The sequence below is a fragment of the Patella vulgata genome, chromosome 1, assembly GCF_932274485.2.
Source record: "Patella vulgata chromosome 1, xgPatVulg1.2, whole genome shotgun sequence".
In the NCBI taxonomy this organism is placed as follows: domain Eukaryota; kingdom Metazoa; phylum Mollusca; class Gastropoda; family Patellidae; genus Patella; species Patella vulgata.
Window position 1 is genome coordinate 62,294,038 of NC_065879.2, and position 27,552 is coordinate 62,321,589.

Consider the following 27,552-nt stretch of genomic DNA (forward strand, 5'->3'; position numbering starts at 1 on the left):
GTACAACTCTGACGCGACCTCCCACTACAACCGGGAAGATCTTACCGGCGTTCTGGATGATGTGAGGTATTCGCCAATGAAACGGTCTAAGCTGTGACGGCGAGTTTTTGGCGGAACTGTAGGTAACCCACTAGAAACATCAAAGTTGATTGGTTAATCAAATATCTGACGTCATAGGGTCAAAAGCCGCTCGCACAACCCTGATGCGACCTCCCACTACAACCGGGAAGATCTTCATGTAGTAGAGGCCATTGAAAATATAAAAAAAACGCAACGAAATAATAGATCTGTATTTTAATCAGATTGGAATTGGCCTATTTCAAATAAATTTATCGGCTATTTGTTTTTTTTTATTTCAATATAGGCCTACATAAATGTTACAGATACAAAGAAGCACATAATATTATATATAAAAAAAATCATTCTATTCGTAAACAATCAACATACTGGAATTAAAGCCGTTCCTTAAATAGGTCTATAGGCCTACAGATCGAGTGCGATCCACGTGATGTAATTGATGACAATGGAAAATATTACCTGCGTGTTATTTTTTTTCTTTATATAAAATAATTTTTGTTTTTTATAAACGGACTTGACCTTGGTATTCAACTTTTCCATTCAACTGATTCTAGAGTCCCAATCTGTCGGGTACTCGAGTCCGAAGCTTCATCTTCCCGAAACCGAAACGTCGAGACTATTTTTATTGAGTCCGAAATGTCGCAGGACCGAAATGTCATGTCATATAGCACGTTGATTTTAAATTTAAAAAAATAATCAATAATTACTCTTTAACTTTAACTGTATATCTAATGTAATTTAGTTAGTTGGCGTGGTGGTTAGAACGGCTTGTTACTCATTTATTTATCTTATTAATTTACACTGTTAAATTGAAACTTTCGTCGTCAAGAAACAAGTACATTATCATATTCTTGAAATATCAAAAGTAAATAACATAAACATATATGAAGCAAATTTATATAAGCTTTTAGCTTGTTTTTGTATCATATCTTTAAAACTGTAATGTATTATATGATATTTTATGAATAAATATTGTTTAAACTAATTTAAAAAAATAAAACAAATAAAAAAAAAAAAAAACAATTTGGCACAGAATGGTATAATGATTGATATAAATTGACAGGAGTTGAAATAATAGAGGATTTGGACAAATCGTGCTACCGTTGAAAATTTGCTTCACATGATCTGTCACACTGATTAGCAGTGAACATTCTCAAAAGGCATGTCATTCCATTATTAACTTCTACGAGCCCCTCGTGCTGTAAACTTCTTAAATGTAACGGTAACTAAAGCGACTGGATAACTAGAGACTACTATCAGCTGTTTGGGGGCGGGGTGTTTTACAGGGAAATAACTCCTGCTTTGTTTGTTTTCTTACTGTCGTTGTTGTTGGACCGTTATATTACCGTTATGCTTCATCTGAAAAGAAATATTTGAGCAATATGTCGAGTCCAGGTGTAGGATTCGAGCGGGTTTACGTAAATACCGATATATTTCAAAACACAGAACAACCAGAAGGAAGAAGTGGGCATTCTATGGTAGCCGATGAATCGAATTTATACGTTTTCGGGGGCTACGTCCCAGCATATGACCGACCTTGTGACAGTAACGTCACACACAACGAGTGCAATAAATCCAAAATTCTAGTCGAAGTCTGGAGATTTAATTTTGCTACTAGAAAATGGACGCAATTAGAAGCAGAAGGTATTCCAGATACATGTGCATCGAGCTGTTTAGCACTTCATGGCAAAAAATTATTTGTCTATGGTGGAACAGGATATCCTTTTGGACAGATGATGAGTAACACTATAAAGGTCTGTGAATGTCGCCATGTCAGTAAATCAGGTGCTGGGAGTTACTGGTACTTGATTGAAACAAACCCTAACGTTTATAATGCACTAGACAGTGGCGATAACATGCCTCGTAGAGCGTACGGGCAAAGTCTAATATTTCACGAAAATAATATTTACACTTTTGGTGGTGCTATAGGATTCCACGAAGAGGCTGTCGCAGAACTGCATAAACTCGATGTTCATACAAAGAGCTGGGAAAGACTGGCCCCATCAGGAGATTTACCAATTGGTCGATATAAACAGGAAGTAGCCTGTGATAAAGACAGGTAATATTTTTGATTATCTGTGCAGTATAGCAGAAACCTGTCAATTTTGTCTTGTTCTCTTAGTCTTAGAGGCGATGCTCTTGGAAAAAAATCCTGCAGTTCCGCTAATTCAACTTGTACAATGAACATGAAACTAGACATGGTTGCCTCTGAACAAATAAAATAATGGTGAATCGCAGGCCCATACCCAGGTTGCTAGCTTCGGAGGAGCAGTGAAGATTTTATGGGGGGGCACACCTGGCACCGGCACAGTCTACAGTAGGTAGGCTATTTTAGAGCTATGGTCGGCAATTTTTTTTTTTTTGGGGGGGGGGGGGACATTTTTTCAGAGGGGGGGGGGGCATTGCTCCCCCTTGCCACCCTCTTGCTACGGGCCTGGTGAATCGACTGATGGACTTTGATTTTTATAATGATGTCACAATTCCACGATGGTTCCTGAGTTATCTCCCCTTTGCCGAAAAAAACTTGTGAACATGATACAGGCTATAGGCTTTAACAGATTTTTTGGGTTGGAAGCAATGGGGTCATAAGAGGATGAATCCTAAATATTAGATTTGGTCAACATCCAAGTTTTCTCTTCGGATAAGCTGCTTGTTAATTGATTTATTAAAAAAATAACAATACAATTCCCAGAAATCTGGGTTATCATAATTAAATGTCTTGTTGGTTAAGTCTTCGTCTGGCATATGCATTTGATTTTGCATTTTATAAGGATGCCATAGATGAAATACTACAGCTTTGAGATGTCATGGGGGGTTGGATGGCAGAATGGTTAGCATGTGCTAACTGGCGTGGTTTTGAATCCCCGGTTGTACGTGACAAGGAGTAGGGTCGCCTGTCCAACCTCATGGGTTTTCTCCGGGTCCTCGGGTTTCCTCCCACTGCTAAAGACCCCTACGCCCAAGCGAATAATTGAAATAAAATTAAACCATATGTAACTCCCGAAATGACCTAGTTTGTGTCGAGTGGACTTTAAACTCCATCTCTCTCTTGAGATGTCATATATAGTTACATGCGTATATGGAACTTGCACATGTTGAGGACTATGAACGAATGATTAAATTTGTTAGCTTTATGGATTTGTTCAAAACTAAAAATTTAATTAAGATGATCCATGTTGGCTGCTTGTTAATTGATTTATTGAAAAAATAAACATTACAATCCCCAGAAATCTGGGTTATCATAATTAAATGTCTTGTTGGTTTAGTCATTCCATAAATGAAATACTACAGCTTGGCGATGTCATAATATGGAACTTGCACCATGTAAGAATGATTAAATTTTGATCGCTTTATATACATGAATTTGCAAAAGACATGAATATACCAAATCAAAAGACAATGAAAATCTTTGTAAGAATTCTTTCTGTCCTATCAATGAATAAACAAATTGAGAATTCTGTGAGGTAACTATAATAGATGGGCCCATTTCCATAAAACCGATACGCAATATCCTATAGTACTTATTCATTAAATTTCCATATTAGCCACCCAACTATCCTTGTTTAAACAGGTTGGTTATAACTTAAGTCAGTTATCCCAGAAAATTAAGGGATATCGCATGCACAGATTGCAATCGTATTCGGAAATGGACTCGCAGTGAATATATAGCCTAGCTCATTTTGGTGTAAGCAAAAGCAACAAGCCTTTGCAGATAGACTGACAAGGGGCAACAACAATATACAACAGCATTTCAATGTGGGAGGCACTAGGGGAGCATATAAAATTGACAACGGTTTTGGAATTCTGATAGGTTAGATAATTATAATCAGTTATCTCATTTCAATGAAACCTAGAAACAAAAACTAGATATAAGAACATTATTTGAAATATAAAGAAGTCTCATTTTCTTTCTTATACATAAACTTGATACAAGAAAATATTCTTAGAATAATTTTCTTATTTCCAGAAAAATTTCTTATTTTAAGAATTATAATCTTAATTGAGTATATTTTTCTTAATTTAAGTAAATATTTTGACATTCAAAATATTCTCTAGAAAATTATCTCCATATTTTCTTATTTTAAGAAAATAATTTCTAGTTACAAGATTATTTTCTTATTTTTCTTAAAATAGGAAAATGATTTTTTACTGTGTGGCAGATAACTGGCTTTGTGTCAAGGCTCTCTTTACTTCATATTTATCAGTTTTGACTGTCTGGCAATTTACAGAAAACCCAATCTAAATATAAACACAAAATATCAATCTTGACTGACTGGCAGTGAAATTGATATAAAAACTGATTATGCTAAAAATAAGCTTATTTTTTCACACTATTTGATCAAGGTGGTTGTTTACCACAGATATTCCATGTTTCTGATATAGCATTTCATAACTACTAGCATAATCTATTGTTTTATAGTATTGCAAATAAAATAGGGTTTAACCTATTACTCAGTGAATTTGGTGAGTTATCTAAATGAAGCTTTTGGTCAGATTCTCCCGAGAAACGTTCAAAAGTCTGTAGAGAAATAGAGACAATTATTCTATTACCATGAACAGAACTTCTACTTCAAAGAAAGAATGATTGATATATCAATGGAATAAATGAAATGGTGTCTGACAGTTCAACAAATTACCGGGCTATACAGCTGTTGTGTGGGCTATCTTTTTAAAATTTATGTGTATGTTCTTTACATTAATGAGATGAAGAAGTCTAATTAATTTCAACAATTTCTGTTAATTTCTTCTAGAGTTATGGCCCTTATTTCATTCATTTTGTAAAACTCAGAACGCTCAACGAGAAAAGTTATCATCTGATCTCTATTAAATTTATGCACATTACATGTATTTGAATTAGTAGAACAGAGAACCCTATAGAATTTCATAAAATAACATCTGGAATAATGGCCCTGGTTTCACTTCGTAGACCCTTGTGAACACTCACATTACAAAAGTTATCACCCGATTTGTATTAAATTGATGATATCAGTGTCTTGTAATATGAATTGTATTAGATTGATATCAGAATATGTATGAGACAACCCTTGTTGACAGCTCGGACAATTTAATTTCTATGGGCGTTTTTTTTTGTCTGGCAACCTATCTTTGTTCTAATGATTTATTTTTTGATTTTGTAGATTTTATTTATTTGGTGGTGGCAGACTTCACTATGCAGAAACGCTGGCCATCGTCTATGCTTACCACTTTAAGAATAATCGGTGGGATGCAGTAGCAACACGTCCCGATTCTAAATATGGTTATCCAAAATGTCGATGTAGTTTTAGTTTAGTTGAAGTGGAATCATCCATCTATGTGTGTGGAGGCATAACTTACAGTTACGGAAATACTCAACAATCACTGGACGACATTTGGACTATTTCGTTAATTGATTTTCAGTGGAGAAAACTCTCAGTTCGTCTTCCAGAGCCATTATACTTCCATCGTGCCTCAGTGTCTCCTTCTGGGTTCATGTATTTATTTGGTGGAGTGCTGCCCTCTGGTCAACGGTCAAATCAAATCTATCGCTGGCGAATACCTCATCACATTTCGCCATTGTCTGAACTTTGCTGGGAAACTGTCACAAGAAATTTTAAATCAATTGACAAAGAGACACAGTTGTGCCTGGAGATGTATTATGGCATTCCAAACAGGTTCACAGAGAGGATATTCTAAATAGGCCAAGGGCCTGTTTCACGAAATTTTAACTATGATAAAATCCAGATTTTAGTAGTTGATTGAATAATATTAGATAGATTTTAGTGCTTAGCCAATCAAAATTGAAGTATCTACTAAAATTTGGATTTTATCTGTAGTTAAGATTTCGAGAAAGCGGGCCCTGGAGCATATTAAAATTTGAATGAGGCTCACACGGTTTTTAATTTCTGGAATATTGGCTGGTTTTAATTAAGGCCTGTGCAGTTTTAAAATGTCAGAATGTTTGATAATTTAGAATGATTGATAGTTTAAATTTCAGGAATAATTGTTGCAGGACAATATTTGCATAAGGCCTATGAAATCTTAAAATTGAAAATCTTCCATTGTACTGTAAGAAAACTTTCAGGAAATGTTTTAATGTGTTCTTAATTTATTTAACCATTTATAAGAATCTTGACTTGGTCATTTTTATACAAATTATGTTATTCCTTTTTTAAAATTTTAAAGATATTATGTGAGTACAAAATTTGGTTATTTTATTTATGGTTAGCCAGTGTTGTTTTAATCTATTTATGTGAATAGCTTTTATAACCTATACACATATGCATACCAAATAAATTATTTGTGTAAGTTATTTTTTTCAACTTTCAAATATATAATTCTTATATTAAAATCCCCGAAAGAATTAATGCATATTTTTATTACATAGATTTTTTTAAAATGGGTGCATTAAACATACATTATGCAAGAGCTAAATCTGCCTATTGCAGGTCTTTCTTTAGGCCTGAAATGTTTTCTCCGATATTAAATAGATTAGAACAATTCAGCTATATTTTGATTTAAGCTAAAAATGGAGGAGCGAGACTTAGCTTCAAACAACCAGTACAGTGGTTGAAATTATTGCACACGTCTTGTCACACCTACAAAGGCTAATATCTTCGCTCGCAATAGAGTAATTTGAATTAAATTTTCAAATTATTCATTTTACATTATCGCTTTTAGAACTATTATAGCAAGCTAGAATGGCTAGCTCTTTCTCTAAATCTTACATAATGTATCTTTAAGCCTAATAATCAAAATAGAAGCAAATAATTTCAGATTGAATGAACAGATGATTTTAGTCTACGCAATCTGAGTATGTGATATCCGTCCAGTCTGAAAATTAACTTTATCAAATTTATACATACATATGAACCTGGTGAAGTTGTATAGGGCAGAACTCATGACATAATTCTAACTCTTAACCCAGTAATGTATATGTATGCTGGCTTCGGTGCATGTAACTTCTTACTTTACAATTTTAAATATAAATTGGCTATTTACACACGTGAAAATACTAATTTTATCAAATATGACTCATTTCTTAAATATTGCATTTCCACTATTTACTTTCAATTTACTATCAAACTATCAGCAGTAAGTATTCACTTGGCTGTCAATATCACTGATAGAGATGACATTGGGACAAGTTTAATTTTTTTTATTTATTATGAATGGGTACATAAAAAAAGTATGCGAAGGATTAAAATGAGTAATTCTGCCCAAACAAGTTTGTATTACTATGTCTGAAACAGCATGTGTTATCAACACCTTATGGTCAGATATTTGCACAGTGGTTATCACTGTGACACAGTTTGGGGTAGTCTGTATCAAAGCTGAAAACACACACTATAATGATCTCTGCTAATACATTGTAATCTTCTCGACATTTTAATTTCAAGATTTTAATAACAAGGCTTTTTAAAACATAGAAAATATTTTCATAAGAGTACAGATTCCAGAATTTAAAAAAAAAAAAACTTTTAGAAACCAATAAATTGATTCCTTGGTCGTGTAAAATTAAAAAATTATTTTTTAATTTTAATACTTACTGATTTAGAAATGTTACCAATAAAACGCTGAAAACGGAACATGAGTCAATTTATTGTTAACAATGTTGATTTTGTGCTTGAAATGTTGATGTTAGAATACAGAAACATAGATCATCAGTTTAACATAAATTGCTAATTTACTATATTTAAATACTGGTAAGAAGTTGCATGTATAAAAGTACCGGGTGAGCATATTGGCAAAAGAAATACTAGGTTTAAAAAAATTGCTACAAGTAATTGACATTGAAATTTATATTTATCACATGTTTTCTGAATTAATGTTTTACATGTTTTAAGAGAACAATGTAATCTTTTATTGGCATTTAGTAACTGGATAGACCAAAACTATAACACATACTTATGGAAAGACGTCTACTTCTTTATTTAGACGAGGTTTCGAAGAGTAATCTCTCAGTGTTACCGGTATTTTCAAATTCCCATCTTCATTTGCCCATGAATGGTAATAAGTATTTATTTATTTATTTTCGATTATTATTTATTTTAAAAGGCGTATATATATCTATTCTTTGGACAAAAATGGATTGGGACATTCAAGTTTTTAAAATTTTATTGCAATTTCTATTCAGATGTTTGGTAAAGTATATGTATGAAGTCCAGTTTACAAGTTTTTCTTTTAGTCGTTTGTGAATCAGCTATTGTTAATTATTTCGTCATCAGCTTGTGGGATATGATTTGCTTTTGTAGGGCACCAATTGTCGTGAACTGATTTTAAAATGTCCATTGCAAATAAATATTGGATATCATGAGCCCATATTTTCAGCGTGATAACAGTATCAATATTTATTGAAATTGATAAATATTGAATTCTAATTGATGTTTTTAATGTTGAATATTATGGGTAATATTGATTTAGAGCTATATGCCCTCTAAGAGTTTAAAATGTTCACAAATAGAGACCATGGTAATGATTTGATTGAAGACATATAGTTTTAGATATTTTGCAGAAGCAGAAATAGCATTAAAATAGCTTCTTTTTTTTTACATTACAAGAACCATAAAATGTTTTTTGTAATAAAATTTAATATTATTGATCATTATTTAATATTTGTTTTTAATTTAATATTTATTTGTGTTTATTAATAAAATGGCTATTCATTGTATGATATTTTATTTAATGTTAGCTTATAACAATGAGTTGAACTGGTTGTTAGTTACATGTATGTGTGTTGTTTACAAATAATATTCTGATTAATATTAAAGGAGCAAAAACATCTCTGATTTAGGTCAAAATAAAGTGGTAAATTTGGTTTTAACAGCTACTTTTATCAACACATCAAATTTAATTAAAATGACACATTTTATATTTAACGAATATTTAATAGTGGTACAGATTTTGTTCCATTACTAATCAAAGAATCATCAAATTTAACAAATCCAATAGTTTATTTTGACCTAAATCAAAAAGGTTTAACTCCTTTAATTAATATTATTGTTTATCGGTATGGAAATGTCCAGTGCATTTAGGGCTGTTTAAACCCGTCTTATTGTGCCTTCTTATTTTATCTAAAGTTACTTCATTGAACGATTAAATTAATCTTTTAGGATTGATTCCATTTCAGATTGAAAATACATTATAGATTATTTTGGAATGTTAAAATTGCATTGGCAAGTGGAAAACAAACTTAAATTTGTGATTTTAATCTTGTGTATATTTAAACTAGATTGTATGCAAAATTTGAGATAAATCTGCCACGCCATTTTTGATATATAAATGTTTTAACTGTTTTGAATTTTTGAGGAACCTCAGTGTGTATAAGTGTGTACATGTTGTTCATTTGTTGATATTTATTGTAGTATCTAGTAGTTTATGACCACAATGCTTCACAAAATTTAAAAAGAATTTGCTAAAAACGATGAACGACAGACACGGTGATGACAATACGCGACACTGAAATGTGGGCGGATAAAAACTTATAATAGGCCTTTACCATTAGGAAGTGAAAGCCTAGTAATAATAATTTTATTAAGAACAGTCTTTCACCATGACAGAAACTTGGTGCCTCGAAATGTGATAGAGAGAGAGAGAAATGGGGTTTAACGTCCACTCGACACAAACTAGGTCATTTTGGGACTAACATATGGTTTAATTTTATTTTCATAATTCGCTTGCGCGTAGGGGTCTTTAGCAGTGGGAGGAAACCGGAGGCCCCGGAGAAAACCCACGAGGTTGGACATGCGACCCTACTCCTTGCCACGTACAATCGAGGATTCGAAACCACACCAGTCGACTCAATGACAGACTTTATGATACAGCGCGCGCACGCTAACCATTCAGCCATCCAACCCCCCTCGAAATGTGATGTTTATGAGAAGTCATTTAGCTTACTAGGGAATCGTTGGCAAAATAAAAACATACAACCTCCTGTTCGCATCAGATTATTGGTAAGGATTGTCTGAGAAAGGAGAAAGGTAGCAAGTCTACATCTGGGAACAAAATTGCATCAAATTTAACAACTTTCTAGAAAATAGAAAAATATAGTTTCAATTTATTGATGAATATTGGTGGAAATGATCAATAATTTATGAAAAAAAAAATAGCACAATTTCTACAATTTTGTTTATGACAATGGCTAAGATTTAAACATATCTTAGAAATTCAGTCTTTCGTTTCTGCCAGTTCATTTTCCAGCCGCAGAATCTCTGTAAAGAGTGGCAAATAAGTAATACTTTTTTTCATTTGTCCTTTCAGAAGATCAAAATCCATCTGTGTGTCGACAGCCTCCTTGCAAAGTTGGTAATGTTGTTGAAACACGTCCATGCCAAGTTTTTTCTGTAGATAAAGAGTTAAGGTGGCATGGGCTCGACTTTCACATGTCTTACTCTCCAGCATGGCCAGGTATAACATATGTACATTCTGTACATTAACAACATTCTCTGTAAAGTCAACAAAAAAAAACAATTATAAAAAGCAGTTATGTCTCGACAGCTGCTTATACAAAAGGAAAATTTGGATGCTGACTAATTTTGATAAGGAAGGTCTACAAGAAATCTGATCTGTGTGGTGTTACAGAGCTTGGAAAAATTTGTTAACAAGCAAGATTGCCGACACTTTCATGACCACAATAATCTACACCAAATTTGAAAAGAAACTGTTAAAGATGGCCATGCAAAGCATGGCAATACACCAACCAGGGCTTCCACTTCAAAATTTTCACTGTGGGCCATTTTTGATATCGCACGGAAAATTTGCAAATTAAAATGATATTTCTTTTGTACTTTTAATTATGGTACAGTATTGTAAATTTATGCATCATTACCACTTTACACAAAGAATTTATTCACAGCATGTTTCTCACATTTATCAGTTTTAGACCATCTCTTGCAGTATTACTAAGCGCAGAATTGTGATGTAAATCCTAATATTGAATAACTAATTCGAATAACAAGCTAACTTCACACAGCGCACTCTAGAATATGATTAGTCATGCATATTAAGAGTAGACATTATAACACTGCACTAATTTGACATGTGGATCATCAATGTTACTATAAAATAGCACTGGAATATGTAATCTTAATTTAACGGTAAGCAAGTTGACGATTTACATAATTTCTATGCTTTTTTTTTAATACAACAGTTTGTTGGATTCGATGAGCTTTACTTCATATCTGATTGGCTTTTTAAAGATGAAATTAATCTCTTACCACCATGCGTGACCATAATAGAGGTATAGCAGCTTTGTACTAAAAAATTCTTATGACACGTGGACAATACTTGGGTTCTCAAATAGAGAATGATTAAGATTCCCACATAACAATTAACTTTAAATGTTCCACTACCCGACATTCATCATTAATTAACAACAGAAGACTCAGTATAATCCTCTGTTGATAATATGTATACAACTCTAGAAAACCAATCATGAGATAGCTTCTATACGTGTGCAATATTCTGTACAGGCCGTAGAATTTTATAGTTACATGGCCGAAGTTGATTGTAGCCATGTTTGAAAATTGGGTTTTGAAATATAGGCTATTTTTCCTGCATGCAACATGACCGATGGGTCAAATCTACTTTCGGTCAGTATCACATTGCCCTCAGCCATGAGTCATGACCAGCGTATACAGCTGAGAAAGACCCCCCCCAATGCCAACACAGCAGCTTTGTCTAAGAAAAAAAAGATAGTCATAGACAGCATTCAAGTTTATCGAAAAGGAAGAAGCGATTGCCATACAAAATATGTCCACATTTTGCAAGAGGTGGATAGAGAACATGTTAAACCAGTTACATACTTATACACAATTTGTGGCCATTTTGTCGGGCAGTTTCACTTCGATTTTCCTGAAACTCCACTTCAACCTTCATTATGGTGGAATGGTGATATATCTAAACGGTTTTTAAAATCGGAAAAAAAATTGTGACCTCTTAGAGAATCCACAAGCTAAAAATGCGATTTTTCGACCAATCAGGGGTCATAATCCAGGAAGTTACGTTCAGTATGTGTGATTATCAACAGGAACCAAGACCTTTATGATAAAAACATATATTTAAAGTTTCATCCAAATTGGATAAAAACTGTGGCCTCTAGAGGGTCCACAACCTTGATATACCATATTTGTACACTATTTGCTTACAATTTTTGTCTGATTTTCACAAAATTCGAACTCAACCATCATTAGTGTATAACTGTGATATATTCACACGTTTTTTGTTTTTTTTAAATCGGATAAAAATTGTGATCTCTATACGGACCTCAAGCTCAAAACACGATTTTTCGTACAATCAGGGGCCATAATTCAGAAAGTTACGATCCAATATGCGCGAATATCGAAAGGAAACAAGATATTTGGGTTATAAACATGCATATCAAGTTTCATCAAAATCGGACCAAAATTGTGACCACTAGAGTGTCGATCCACAAGAAAAACTTGATTTTTTGTACAGTCAGGGGCCATAATCCATGAAGTTATTGTCCGATACATGCGAATATCAACAGGAACCAAGATCCTTGGGAGATAGACCTATATTTCAAATTTCGTCAAAATCGGATTAAAATTGTGACCTGTAGAGACAGACAGACGTCCGGATGGACAGGGGCGACGACAATATTCATCCACATGAAAATGTGGGCGTATAAAAAGTGATTTTGCATACAATCAGGAGTCACTCCTTTTTCCCCATACAGTTGTGGGATTGATCCAACTCTTACATAGATGACAGACATGTGATTTACAGTTTAGGTCTTCAGAGCATTCAACCACCCAACCACATTAACAGTATATTACATGAAGTTTTACTGACCTTTTTATAAGTCAGAGGATACTCTCGTTTTAGTTGTTTATCTTATTTTAATATCAACCAAATACTGTAAAACTGGAAATATATTAACCCTTCTGGACTAAATAATTATTTTAATTAATGACATTAACTTTATATATCATTAACTCTGATATATAAACACCAATTGAATTAAATTATTTTTTTTTTTGTTTTTTTTTGTTAATTGATAGTGCTAACATCAATTTTTAACTAAATATTTATATAACTTACAGGAAGATTCTGACCATATATCATCACAATTCAATTCATATATTTCAACTTTATAACAACAAATATGTTTAAGAATAATGAAATTAGGAAATAACATGCATATGATCATTAATATTAAAACTGTAGTCATTATAGTTTCCAATTTTACAGTAATGATAATGTTTAGGCTTTTATATACTCAGCCAAATTAAAAACTTGACACTGATGAATTTCAACAAATTTTTTTTTCTGGTAAGTCAAATAAATTCTAAAGTGTTTCTAACGATAGTAAGTAGTAAGAAGCCTTTAATTTCATAAAATTGTAAAGTCACGTGGATCACGTGACTTTTGAGCATATAAAGATGAAAAACATGTGCAAACACAAACTTGTGAGGTCAATCGATGCAAGTTTGCTTAAACTGAACACGCACACTTAACTTGAACTGGAAAAACAAATTAAAATTGTTATTTTCATCTTTGTTACAAAATGCTGCGCCTTTCAAATGTAGAATGTCTATGTGCTATAGGTAGGCTCTATGCTGGTCAGTCTGTGGTCACTGTTGCGAGAGCCTTTAATTGTTCACGCCAGACAATAATTAATCTTAGAATGATAGTATGCGTCAGAGAAGTTGACCGATTTGGTGGCGGCAGCGTCATGGTTTGGGGTTCTTTTTGTTCACATGGACGTTCTCCTCTTCTTGTTGTCCAAGGGAACTTAAATGCTGTCCAGTACAGGGATCAGATTTTGCAACCTGTTCTTCTTCCGTTTATGCAGAGACATGGGCCTGGACTAACATTTCAACAAGACAATGCTCGACCCCATACAGCAATTGCTACCAAGAATTTTTTAAGAAATGCCGGTGTCCAAGTCCTGGATTGGCCGTCGATTAGCCCCGACCTTAATCCTATTGAACACATCTGGGACGAACTTGGTTGACGTGTTCGTCAGCAAGTGAATCCACCACTGACGTTGCAGGACCTTCAACATGCTCTTGCTGAGCTGTGGCGACGTCTTCCTCGGGTAGTGTTTATTAATGTTCTGAAATCCATGAGAAGACGTTGTGTGGCAGTACGAGACGCTAGAGGAGGCCACAACCGTTACTAAACACTTTATTCCGATTGTTCTCCAAGTCTGTGAATTTCATTTTGGGGGGTACTGTGACATCACGAACGTTATCAATGTCAAGGACTTTCAGCGAGACGTATTCTTGCTTTCTGTTGATGTCAAGGTCGTCTGTGCACAACATAACACTAAAATAGTTGCCTTAAACCAAATATTAAAAATCTAGTCCCAAAAATCCTGTGTGTCAAGTTTTTAATTTGGCTGAGTATACATGCCATAAAAATACATATCCTTGGTATAAAGCTTAATTAGGTATCACAAAGCAGAAACTCCCGTTAAATCCAAAATTATTGTCAACAAATCCAACAGAGCAGGTTTAAAAATTATATTATTTAAAAGTCAAATTGTGAACAGAAAGATTATATGTAACGTAACTTTGCCAACACCTTTGAAATTTAGTCTGATATCTATTAAACTTGTCCTTTTTGTTGTTTTTATGCCACATTGAGCAATCTATCAATATTATATTGAAAACTTATGCTGTGTATAACATTCACAATATTTCATGAATTTGAAAGTAAACAGAGGTAGGCCTATATCAACACTATCAATGAAATCTTTTTAATTTCGATTATGAACAATCTCTCCTAGTTCTAATAAGATAGCCACACAAGCGTGGGAATATGCCCACACAACAGCTATGTCTGAACTGCAGCTTATCTGAAAGGATAAGCTTTATCATGTTTACAAGCTTTTCTGCACACATATATTTTAAAGTACTAGATTGCTGAAATGAACTTGGTTCATTTTTTTTTGATTCCAATGCTTCACACCGAATTTAAAAAGCAATAGAGTTATTTTTCTCACAAATTTGAAAAATGGAAGATAGGTTACCATTCACTGAATCATACGCCTACAGCAGCTGAGTGGTTTGAGGAGTTAACAAGGGCTGTTGCATATTTTTTCTTTTGTCGGTAATAAAAACATTTACAACACATTCCAATCTGATTAAGAGTAACAACCCATTAAGCAATTATCAAAAATCATTAGAATGTTTGGCTTCTAGTCCTGCCCATGTAATATCATGAATTTAGCTTTTATATTTGTGGTAATCATTGAAAAGCAGGGGCATAACATTTCAATTTAGACGTAGGGGCCTATAAAAACTGTGGTCTAACACACTTAAGAAGGTGAAAAGTTAAGTCTGGAACAGAATATTGCTGAATGATCAATATCAATAGGACTTCTATGCCACACACCAAACATGAAAAAAAAATCTATTACTAACATTAAAGAGGTTTTGGAAAGGGAAAGTCAACTCCAGCATATAAAAGAAATCGTTAAAAACTGTAGCCTCTATCATAAGGTTTTGTGGAAAAGGGAGGATAAACGGAGTGCTGTAAAACGATAAGCTTTGTCTTCTCGCAGCCCCAACTGTAGCCTCTAGATCATGTTAACAAAGTTTTTGGACAAAGGGTGATAACTCACAATGGAAGGTTACAGAATTGATAGGGTCCTCTCATGACCCCAACTCTATGACCCCAACTCTTCAAACGAACAATCTGTAGCCTCTGTCATGCTCTTAAGTTATCTGGCCTTTTCCGAAAACCTTATTAAAATGGAGTGCTGATAATTGATGAGGTTTGTCCTCTCACGACCCCAACGTTATGTTGACGGGCAGACGGGCGCGACGATTATATACACCCAAACTTTGTGTGGGTGTATAAAAACAGACTGAGAATAGTTTTTTCAGAAGAAGGGAAAGATAACTCCACAAAATATATTGGACTGAAGAATAAAAACAATTTCTTCTGCTATGTTTGGCTAATTTCAGACAAACTTGGAACATGGTTTACCTTCTCTCATATCAACTACAGGAACCGAACGTCGAGGTCGATCTAAGGGAACACGAAATGGTGTAGATACAGCCCCTGTGGCCGAATTTGTATCACTAGAAGTCTGAGTCCCAGAGACGAGACCTGCTGCAAACACATCACTGTCAGGTAAACCAGAATCATTCATTATTTCGCTAGGTGACATCACTGGTGGTGTCGCAAGATTCTTATCTGGGGTTCTGCTAACAATACTTTTAACAGACCTTGATCTGCGCACACTGGTAAATGGTTGACATAAATTCATTATTGGAGCTTCACCCAAACCCTGAAATCACATTATCGTACATATATTTAGGTTAAACCATTGATAATATATAACTGTAAGTGTCCACACATTTATAACTACAAGCAGCAAAGTCATCCATGCTAAATTTTTGTCAGATAGATGTCCGGACGTCCAGGGCGACAACAATATAAGTCCACATGAAAATGTGGGCATATGCCGTATAAAAAGTGTAGTATCTATCGCATTCACAAGGTTTTCAGAAAGGGGTGGAACTTCTAACAAAAAGGTCACAGAATATTGATTAATGATAGGGTTTGTCCTCTCAATTTAAAAAAACAGCGACTACCAGGCAGGATATGCCCACATTTTTCAAGAGATGGATAGAGAACAAGCTAAGCAAAAACCGATTTTTCATAACATCAAGGGCCATAATCCAGGAAGGTAAGATCAGATATGTGTGAATATAAACATGCATTTCAAGTTTCATTAAAATCGGATCAAAATTGTGACCTCTAGAGGGTCCACTGCAGAACAAATGCTTTATGATTGGCAGATTATACTTTTGGAATGTTCCGGACGTAAAATCTATCTGAGTCGTTTCAGTAAAGGGTCAACTTCTCCCTAGGTAATGTTTGACTTTGGGTTCGGTTTCTCGTTTGAGATGACCGGAGTTAAGAAATTCTTAGCTGGTTTAGTCGCTTCATGAGAGAAATCTAATTTTATTCTAGAAAGAGTTAATGTTTCCCAAAAAGTGACAGACAGTGTCTAAGCAGATTATGCTCATCTTCAACCCCCATCTAGGCATTCACCTAATGAACACCAAGTTTGAACGTTCTAGCTCAATTATAAGGGTGTCATTGTGTCCCGAAGCATCATCGAATTGAAATGCCAATCATCACGTAGCCTAAGCAGAGTATTATCTCTTCGAAATATATCAAGACATTCACCTAATAAAAACATATACCAAGGTAGGGGACAAAAAGTAAAGTGTGCATATGAGCAACATAGATAGAATTTAAGTTCATCATATTTTACTGAATGGAACTGAACCAGTTTTTGGACTGATATTCCTTTTACAATGTAGTTTGCAAAGGATTCCTATACTGCTGAAATCACACTCAAGAGTCTAATGAGGAGGATAACTCCAAAATATATAATCAAAATAATCTGAATTTTAGTAGGTTTTGTCCTTATGCCCCTATGAACATTTCCACCAAGTTCCATTGACAGTATCGCATTCACAAACTGCAACAGCCAAAATATGAACAGAAAGACAGGAGTTGAAAAATTACAATCTCAAAAACCTTATTTTGTCGGTGAAGTGTCAAAAGGGTGTATCTCTGGAAATTAGTCAAATACACTTCTTTGCATTTTTAAAATCTCCCAATTAATATGCACATTTCTGTCTAAGCTGTGTGTCTCTATGCCAATTAGAACTGTTCTGGGTATCATGTGTCCAAATAATGTATCTGGATTTGTGCAAATTTTGAAATGCAAATGGTTCTATTTCTTAATCTTTAGAAATTCTTAGATACACCCTTTTGACACTTCACCGACGATTTGGTTATTTCTCACCTGGTTTCCCACATTTAGCTTCATACCCTTTTCACATGAATATGCAGCTCGTTGCTTACACATTCTGGCCTTCATTAACGGTGAAACTGTTAATCTCATTTTTTTGGGACTTTCAACACTAAAACAATCAGCAGGGAGATGATATTCTGGAGTTTTCTGTTATATAAAAATAATTATATTTTATCAATGAGGAACAAAGTTTTACAGATCATACAGGTTTAACTTAAGCTGGTTTTTTGTTTGCAACTGTAAGCAAACATTTCGGATTTTTCACTTTTACAAATCATATTCTTATTGACAGGTATCATGCACAGACTGGGGTATGCATTGTTTTAAAACACCTAATACCCCCCCCCCCCTTTTCATTTATTTTGGAAGTTAACATAACCGAATTGCCCAGTTTTGACACTTACACTAACAGGTGTTTTATGATCTATCGACATTTCTTCCTCTTTCCTCTTCTCAGGTGTATAACAACCAATTATTTCTTTCTCCTCCGCCTTAGTAATGATTTTGTCACAGTCATCCGGGCCATCTAACGTGGCGGAGTTTAGTATAACATTGTGATTTTCATCAAACGGTACTTCCATCGGTGGCAGAAATCCAATGTCATTGTTAACTTCGTTTGTTTTTTCATGTTTATCTTTCTTTTCATCACCAGGTTGGATGAATGGAGAAGGCAATTGTCGTTTTCTCTCAATAATTTTGATACTGCCACTCTCATTATGTCTGTATTCTGAAATATACGGTTGTAGGTCTGGTACTGAAAGAATTTGGTCTATGCTTGGTCGGTCACCTGTTGGTATTCTCAACATCACAGCAACCAAATCTTGTAATAGTAAGCCATAATGTCTGAAAATAAAATACTGCTAAAAGTATCACTAACAGAAAATTGAGAAAGGAAGAAATGGTGATGATATCAGCTCAACACAAACTAGGTAATTTCAGGAAAGACACATGATATAATTATTACTTGTGTGCAGAGGTGTTTAAGCCTTTAAGTAGCTTAGGTGAGGATGGGTTGGGTCAACCCTTAGGAATAAACTGATGAGGTTAGGCAGGCACTTACTGTACATGTATTAGACTGCCCACCCCTACCTTTAAATAAAAGTTATTAGCTTATTGTATCACTACATACAATATTTTTGGGCTTAATCCACCAAAGAAAAATTACATGAAACACCTTCCTAGTTAATTCCACAGGTGCAACCCCTGACAAGTGGGTAACAGGTTTGAAATATCTCACGGTTCTTTTCAGCCAAGATTCAAATCTGCGACATTCCATGTTGGTCCAGAAATGACCTAGTTTGTGTCAAGTGGATGTTTTATGGGTTCAATTTTATTTCAATAATTTGATTGTGTGTATGGGAAAAAAACTGGTGCACCCTCTAGAAAATCCTTAAGGTTAGGCCGACGACCCTGCTCCTTGTCGGGTACAAATGTGGAATCGAAACCATGCTCCCAGTATTGTCTTTTTCTTGGTTGTTCAATAATATTCAATATTGTTAAGTTGAGGATAATTTATGTCTGCATTTAATAAACTAAAAGAATTATAAATAAAGATCTGATTATGGTACCTTGGAATTGGATCATAAGCTCCTGATTGAACGGTCATCAGTAGAGAAGTAAACTCAGGTGCTTGAAATGGAACCCGTAAAGAACATAACTGATATAATATACATCCTAATGACCATATATCACTCTTAGAGTTATATCTATATAAGGTAAGGATATAAAAATAATACAAACATAGTCCGGGAGACTGCATTTCTTTCAAAACATAGGCCAATCTATGAATGGCCTGCATATGTTGCTGTCCTATCCAATCTATGTCAGCCTCACCTGCACAACTAAAAGACGAGTGAAGGACAAGCTTAGCTCACAAATCCTGATGGTTCTTCTATGCCTGGATTCAAACCAGAGATGCTTTGTAAGGAAAACTTTGATGCTGACCAAATTTGATTTCATTCTTTAAGCCTTCAAGAAATCGAAACCTTACTGTGTTCCAAGCTTACAAAGTATCTGTTAACAAGCAGTTACAATGCAAGATACTCCAAGATCTTGCAATAGAACATAGGAAGTCATTAGAGCTCATTCTCTCATTGTTCCAATGCTTCACATCGAATTAGACAAAAATCTGTTAAAAACTGCAGCCTCGATCAAGTTCACAAGGTTTTGGAAAAGGGTATAATTTTGCAACAGAGTTTCACGTATGGCTGAATATCGACTGGGTTCGTCCTCTCATGACCCCAATGCTACACACAAAATTTGAAATGAATTTATTAAAAACTGTAGCCTTTATAGATAGCGTTTGGCAAATGGGGGATAATTCTGGAACGGAGGTTTGCACATTCCTGAATAGTGACAGAGTTTGTCTTCTAATGAACCCAATGCTTCATACAAAATTTGAAAAAGATTTGTTAAAAACTGTGACCTTTATTGCATTCAAAATGGGGACACCGGGACGCGTCCCCGCCAATATTTTTAGTGGTGGGGACATGATATACTGTGTCCCCACCACTTATTTCCGATGTTTTGCTTACTGTTTATTTTTTGAAATTGAAATCATTCCAGGGTTTTTATTGACATTTCAGAAAGTGTCGAGTTGGTCCCAGGTGACCTATTTTTATTAACAGGGAATAAGTGATAATTCATATTATAACAGTAAATAATTAAAATATTCCATAGGGATTATAATATGTATATCATGTAGGTGTGCATATCTGATACGCTGGGTATTAAAGGAATAACTGAGATTTTGTTTTTATCTGGTATACTGGACGATAAATCACCTAACTAAAGGATTTAGTTTGTATATCAGGGGAACCCTTCATTGCTATATTTTCTGCCATACTAAATAAACATATTTTTAAAGACTGGTTTCTATCTCTCTCTGTGGAATATAGGCAATTAAATCTAAAATTTAAGACTCGAATCCTATACTTTTTGAAGTACAGTAAGCTGAGCCAAGCATCGTGTACTTATTATTACAAGTAAGTGAAATGTTTTTGTTGTTTTGAAGATGGTTTAGAAATTTAGGAAATTTATCGGAAAAGACATTTTTTAAAACCTGTCATGGGCAATCCAGAAAGAAGACAAAGGGAAAAGATATGGGCAGAATGGATATAAGTGTAGGTCTACTGTTCTTTAGTTTTAAATTAAACACTTTATTGAATGTTTTTTTCTATTAAAAAATTGCTCTCTGAACTATTTTGTTATTGGTAAATAAAACTCCTCAGAATCGCTGAGAATGCATATTTAGACACCATTTTGTAACAAAAATTCAAAAAATTGTAAAAGCCCAATCCCCTCCCAACCCCACCTCTAGCAGCTAACGCCAGCAGCGTTTGGTTATATAGTCGGTCCTTTTATTTCACAAACGAACCCGCCCACCTTGCTTCCAGCCTACGGGCCTGCCTCTGTATGAACACTTATAAATTTCTAAAGAAAATATTCTTTAAATTATTATTGGGATCGAACACTAATGGGAATGGAGTCGGTGCTGGAATCTCTTTAGTGTAAATATTTCTAGTTCTTGTAGTGTACATGAGAGAATAAATCGTGAATGGTGGCTTGAAGATTTGTCTTTAGATTAGATTTTGTATCATTTGCTGCTTCCGTTGTCCTACACTATATGAAGATCTGACAAGTTGTACTCGAAGGTCGTGTCAGAGGTCGTACAAGCGTTTTTTGACCCTATGACGTCAGACATTGATTAATCAATCAGCGTTGGCGTTTCTAGTGGTTTACCCACAGTTCCGTGCATGGTACACCAAGAAGTTGCTGTAGCAGATTGTTTCATTGGCCTATCACTCATTTTAACCAAAACACCAGTAATATAACAACTCTTCCAGATCCTTGTGTAGTAAAGACAAGTAAAATGAAATTTTGAACTATAAAAAACGAAACGAAATAGGATCTGTGTTTCAATCAGATTGTAAGGAACTTTGTATTGTGTTCATTCTGTGTTTCCATTAATTATCTTCCGTTTTTCTACTTTTGTTTTAATAATCACAGCTCTATAGTATTAAAGTTACATTCCGTTGTTCAGTTGACCTTGACCACAAAAAAACCCCATCAAAATTCAAATAGCTGCTTGTAAATCATAATATTGTTCATTTTCCCATTGAAATTCACCAAGATAAACAATGATTGAGATTTTTGGCTTCCAGAAATTAAAGACAGTAAGGTAATAACGAAAACGGAATTGAAATTTTCTAATTAATCTATATAGTATATGTATAAAATAAAAAAATCCTTCAATTTTTACTAAATTATAGCCCTTCTGCTTTTCGGAAATTTTGTTTCGTTGTTTCAAATTTTGGGATATTTGATTGAAATTTAATACACTGTTTTCCATGGCTGAGTTTTACAGAATTTAATCCATCTGTACATATTCACAGTATCAGTTTCGTTTCTTATGTGCACGTATTTTTATATGCCCACATTTTCATGTGGACGTATTGTCGCCGCCCCTGGACGTCCACAATTTGTTTGTGGACACTCTACAGGGTCACAATACTTATCCGATTTTGACGAAACGTCAAATATAGGTTTATGTCCCAAAGATCTTGGTTCCTTTCGATATTGGCATGTATCAGATCAAAACTTGATGGATTATGGCCCCTGATTGTACGAAAAATGACATTTTTAGCTTGTGGACACTCTAGAGGTCACAATTTTCATCTGATTTTGATGAAACTTAACATGCTAGTATATAACCAACAGATCTTGGTTCTTTTCGATATTCGCGCATATCGGATTGTAACTTCCTGAATTATGGCCCTTGATTGTACGGAAAATCACGTTTTTAGCTTGTGGTCCCTCTAGAGTTAACTTGAAATATGAAACTTAAAATATATCTTTATATCCCAAATATCTCAGTCAATTTCGATATTCACACATTTCAGACCATAACTTCTTCGATTATGTCCCCGTATTGTACGAAAAATTGCTTTATTTATTTTAGCTTGTTCTCTATCCATCTCTTGCAAAATGTGGGCGAATCTTGCCTGGCAACCACTGGTATAATTTAACGCGAGCCTCTCTATCGCTGCAATATACGTCCACATTTGTTCGATTCATACGGTACTTTAAATTAGCCAGAAATCGCTCAGAAAATGTCTCTGACGATCTAGACACCGGAACTTCCGGCACCTAGACGGTCCCTCGACTCTCGGCTAAAGTCTTGGGATCGTATAGTAGCCCCCCCCCCCAACCAAGAATTGCTTCCCCAGGCCCTGACTAAGCACTGCATCCAGTCCTTTTGACCAACTCGAATAACAGACATCCATTGCTTGGGGATGTACTACTACTACTACCAACACTAAATCTGGAAAGACATGTCATTTATTTAAATTTCAAAGAGAGGCAACACGCAAAAAGTCTGGACATAGCGATGTCAACGTGGCAAGAATGACTGATCTCCATTGAAGCATACTTCTCTTAGTTCAGAGCATTTTGAGTCAATTGCTTACGAAAGGGATCCAGCTCAATTGAAGGAATTAGGATACGAAAATGCCAACATTGTTCCCCAGGAAATCGTTTGCTGTTAATTTCATGCAACTGCGACTCGAAGGGCTTACAGGCAACCAATATTTGTACCACTGACCAGTGAAATTTAAATGTGTCAAACAAGTTATCTTTCTATAGCTATAGTTGGTATGTTAAAACTGCATGTTACACTTCCTGTCCCTTCTGCCCATAAAATCCCAGTGTGTGAAACCAACAAGCTTGCAAAATCTAGAAATAGAAATCACTGACATAACCATAGTAATGAAATGTAAACAAAACAACACAGGGAATATCACTTTTTCGAAGCGCCTTCCCCGTCAGTTGTCCTATGTTAAAATTATTGCAGTCGATCATAGATAGATGTTGAATGTCTGTCAGATTGAAAGTAGTTAAAAGCTTGTTTTGTTTATGCCTAGTTTTGATCTCCACATAATTAATGTGTTAGATAGTGGAACTTTGGCCCACAATAGTTTGTACCCCAGCAAAAACAGAACTAGATTTCAACTTTACTAACATAAAGTGTCACCAGGTAGCATATATCCTGTTTATTACACAACACCCAAGATAAGATATTTAATGAAGGATACTCTTCATTTTGACATATTTCTGGACTGAGGTAGTGGGTTGATCTGGTAAAATTCAAGCCATAATAACACTTATCACTCAACACCTCTGTTAGACCATAATCTGTTAATTTCAAACAATTATCCGATGTAAACACAATATTGTTTGGATTTAAATCTGAAACAAAATATTAACAAAATGATGTGAACACCTTATAACTATTGGTGTGCATATTTAATGGTTCTAAAATCAATTTCGTTCTATTGACAGCAGCAAAACTTTTTTTTATCTAAGATTGAAATGACTATAAATTTTGTAACAAAAATACGAATACTGACAATAAATAAACATATTTCTAAGAAATTATCTTTTAAATTATATTTTCCGTTATATGTTTATTTTTTAATATTATTTGATTTCACTGAATAAATAGTGGTAAATATGAAACACATAAATAGAACTGAACACTGAATATTAAAAGATTATTCCATAACAGCCCTTTAAAATCATTCAAATTTAATATTTGAGTAAGCACTAGCTCTCCAATAAGAAGTGGCATACCATGTTCTACTTACTTCTGTGTAGTATATGAGATGTATGTAGAAATGCTAGTCCCATGGTCATCTGTATTAACCAGTTTAATATTAAACATTCAGTAAAATGAATATTACCCTGCTCTTTTATTCTCACTTCTAGATTTCCTAAATAATAAAACCACTGGTTGCCAGGCAAGATACGCCCACAATTTGCAAGAGATAGATAGAGAACAAGCTAAAAATGCGATTTTTCGAACAATCAGGGGCCATAATTTTATTTCAATAATTTGCTTGTGCGTAGGGGTCTTTAGCAGTGGGAGGAAACCGGAGAAAACCCACGAGGTTGGACAGGCGACCCTACTCCTTGTCACGTACAACAGGGGAATCGAAACCTCGTCAGTTGACTCAATGACAGACCTTATGATACAATGAGAATGTGCTAACAATTCGGGCCATCCAACCCCCCTGACCTTTAGAGGGACCACAAGCTAAAAATTTGCTTTTTCATACAATCAGGGTCCATAATTCATAAAGTTACGATCTGATATGCGTGAATATCGAAAGGAACCAAGATCTTCGGGTTATAAACATGCATTTCAAGTTTTTTTTATAAATCGGATAATAATTCAGGAAGTTACGATCCGATATGCGTGAATATCGCAAAGGGGAGAGAGAGAAATGGGGTTTAACGTCCACTCGACACAAACTAGGTCATTTCGGGACTAACATATGGTTTAATTTTATTTACATAATTCGCTTGCGCGTAGGGGTCTTTAGCAGTGGGAGGAAACCGAAGGACCCGGAGAAAACCCACGAGGTTGGACAGGCGACCCTACTCCTTGCCACGTACAACCGGGGATTCGAAACCACGCCAGTCGACTCAATGACAGACTTTATGATACAGCGCGCGCACGCTAACCATTCAGCCATCCAACCCCCCTTATCGCAAAGGACCAAGATCTTTGGGTTATAAACATGGATTTCAAGTTTCATCAAAATCGGGTGAAAATTGTGACCTCTAGGGTGTCCACAAGCTAAAAACGTGATTTTTTGTACAATCGGGGGCCATAATACATAACAATATCGAAAGGAACCGAGATCTTTGGGATATTTCAAGTGTTTTCAAAATCGGATAAAAATTGTTGAGTGTCCACAAACAAATTGCAGACGGACGGACGGACAGACAGACAGGTGCGACGGCATAATACATCCACATGAAAATGTGGACGTATAAAAAAACACAAATAATTAGAAATGTACTCGGCCTGATGCCATGGTTATAATCAAATTTGTTATGATATATGTTGAGGACAAAATGGAAACTGACACAATATTAAAAGATACAATAAATAAAAAATAGAGCAAGGGTTGCAAGGCAAAGAAATAGTTTGTCCTTAGGGGCAAAATGAAAACTGTCACAATGTGCATCAAAAGGATAACCAATAAGTAAAGCTTAGGGTTGAAAACTTAGATGTTGATCAAACTTGATGTGAACTGTGTGTAGATGTAGAAGCATTTATAAGGAATACATGACTATAAAATGATGCTTATTGTCAAATTATGATACATTCAGTCAAATTAGTTGTCATTATGCATCGTGAGAGTAATGTTAAAAAAACAGTTGCTTTTAGTTGTTTGCTAGTTGTGCACCAAGCTACAAGAACATAGCCAAAAACATTGAGATATACTGATGTGCTTGTTTTTAGCTTCGCTTTGGTGCCTTTAGTTCCAAATGGCAAACTCAATTTCTTTATTAATTCTAAAATAAGATAATTTTATACTTTTATGACTAATTAAACTTACAGAGGCCGATGTACACGCGCAGATCCAGAGGGGGGGTTTGCATCCATGAAATTGAATCACAATGTTATTGTATTAATTCATAATAAAAATTGACGTCAAACTAGGTGTTGAATTTCTCTGTTTAAAAGCTCAATGTGTATGTATATACTCCAAAATGACGATAGAGACCATGCGGGAGGGGGGGGGAGATACATTGTCTCAGAAACCTGGCAAACCCCCTCCTGCAAAAATTCCTGGATCTGCCCCTGATGTAGTGGCACAACTATTACCTAGCTCCAAATATTCCCGTTTTAAAATGGAGTTCCTAGTAAAAGCTTAACGTCTCAATTTTAAATACGATGATTTATACCCGTTTCAAGTCGGATTATATGCATTGTAGTTGGATGTGACAGAAATATTACAAATAACAATAATCAATCGTTGTTTTGATGAAAAATATTGCTTACTGAGGCCTGACGTGATTTGCATTGGGCTTTCCTACATGGAACTATATAGCACCATCTCTTATCTCAAAACACAGAGGGTTGAGAGATGAGGTTTGTTATCTAGTGGTGCACCATACATCTGCAGTTAAAGTAATCCATTGCCTGTTGAGTTTGAGTGGAATGTTTATGGCCTGTTGAGTTTGAGTGGAATGTTTATAAAATATCAGAAAACCTTGAAAACCTATAATAATTTGTTTTCAAATTTCAAGGTGGTGTTGGAGTTTGTTTATCTGGTCCATCTCATGCAGGCACATATAGATACCGACATATAGGCACCAAAAAGCTGTTCTAAATGTTTTTATGAGAACCCTCCAATATAGTGTCACTTTACCTTGCCTTTAAAAATGATTGGGGGGGGGGGCGGAATTTGGTTAATAAAATCAGCAGGCATATCTGGTACAAAACAAAAACACAATTCAAAAAATGGGCCATAGGCTTCTAATTGCGATTTGTATTCTATGATGATGCGGCCGTTATGAACTTACCAGCATCTGCATATTGCTGAACTAAAAACAACCCGCGATCTTCAACATATGCTGTCAAATATTCTATAATATTCTCATGTTTTAACTCACAAATCAATAACAAGTCTGCAACTGTTTGTTGTATTTCTACTCTCGTTGCGTTCCCAGCATTTATTTCTTTCAGAACATATTCTGTCTGACTTGATTTACATTGAGATAACCAGGACTTCCCAAAAGTTCCTGAGCCCAAAATGCGTAACTTTTCATATTCGCCCGCCATTTTTTTAGTCTTGTTGTGAATTGTCAATGTGCTAGCACGTGGTGAACTGTCG

The 27,552-nt window shown here is 34.8% G+C and overlaps 2 protein-coding genes across 3 annotated transcripts; one reads left to right on the plus strand and one right to left on the minus strand.

Annotated features, from left to right (window-relative positions):
• Positions 1-1,397: 1,397 nt before the first annotated feature.
• Positions 1,398-11,141, plus strand: LOC126831514 (kelch domain-containing protein 10). The gene is made up of 2 exons (XM_050562048.2): positions 1,398-2,137; positions 5,217-11,141. Exons 1-2 carry the CDS (start codon positions 1,461-1,463, stop codon positions 5,749-5,751), a joined length of 1,212 nt encoding a protein of 403 aa, XP_050418005.1. The 5' UTR covers positions 1,398-1,460; the 3' UTR covers positions 5,752-11,141.
• Positions 10,099-27,552, minus strand: LOC126831246 (serine/threonine-protein kinase Nek5). 2 transcript variants are annotated; one of them, XM_050561916.2, is made up of 9 exons: positions 27,242-27,552; positions 24,508-24,633; positions 23,956-24,109; positions 19,432-19,569; positions 18,268-18,706; positions 17,855-18,010; positions 16,015-16,318; positions 12,868-12,939; positions 10,415-10,499 (listed from the first exon to the last, which is right to left on the minus strand). In XM_050561916.2, exons 1-8 carry the CDS (start codon positions 27,498-27,500, stop codon positions 12,905-12,907), a joined length of 1,611 nt encoding a protein of 536 aa, XP_050417873.1. In that variant the 5' UTR covers positions 27,501-27,552; the 3' UTR covers positions 10,415-10,499; positions 12,868-12,904. The 2 variants fall into 2 exon arrangements, with proteins under 2 accessions (XP_050417871.1, XP_050417873.1); XM_050561914.2 differs by lacking the exon at positions 12,868-12,939 and having other exon boundaries at positions 10,099-10,499; positions 27,242-27,549.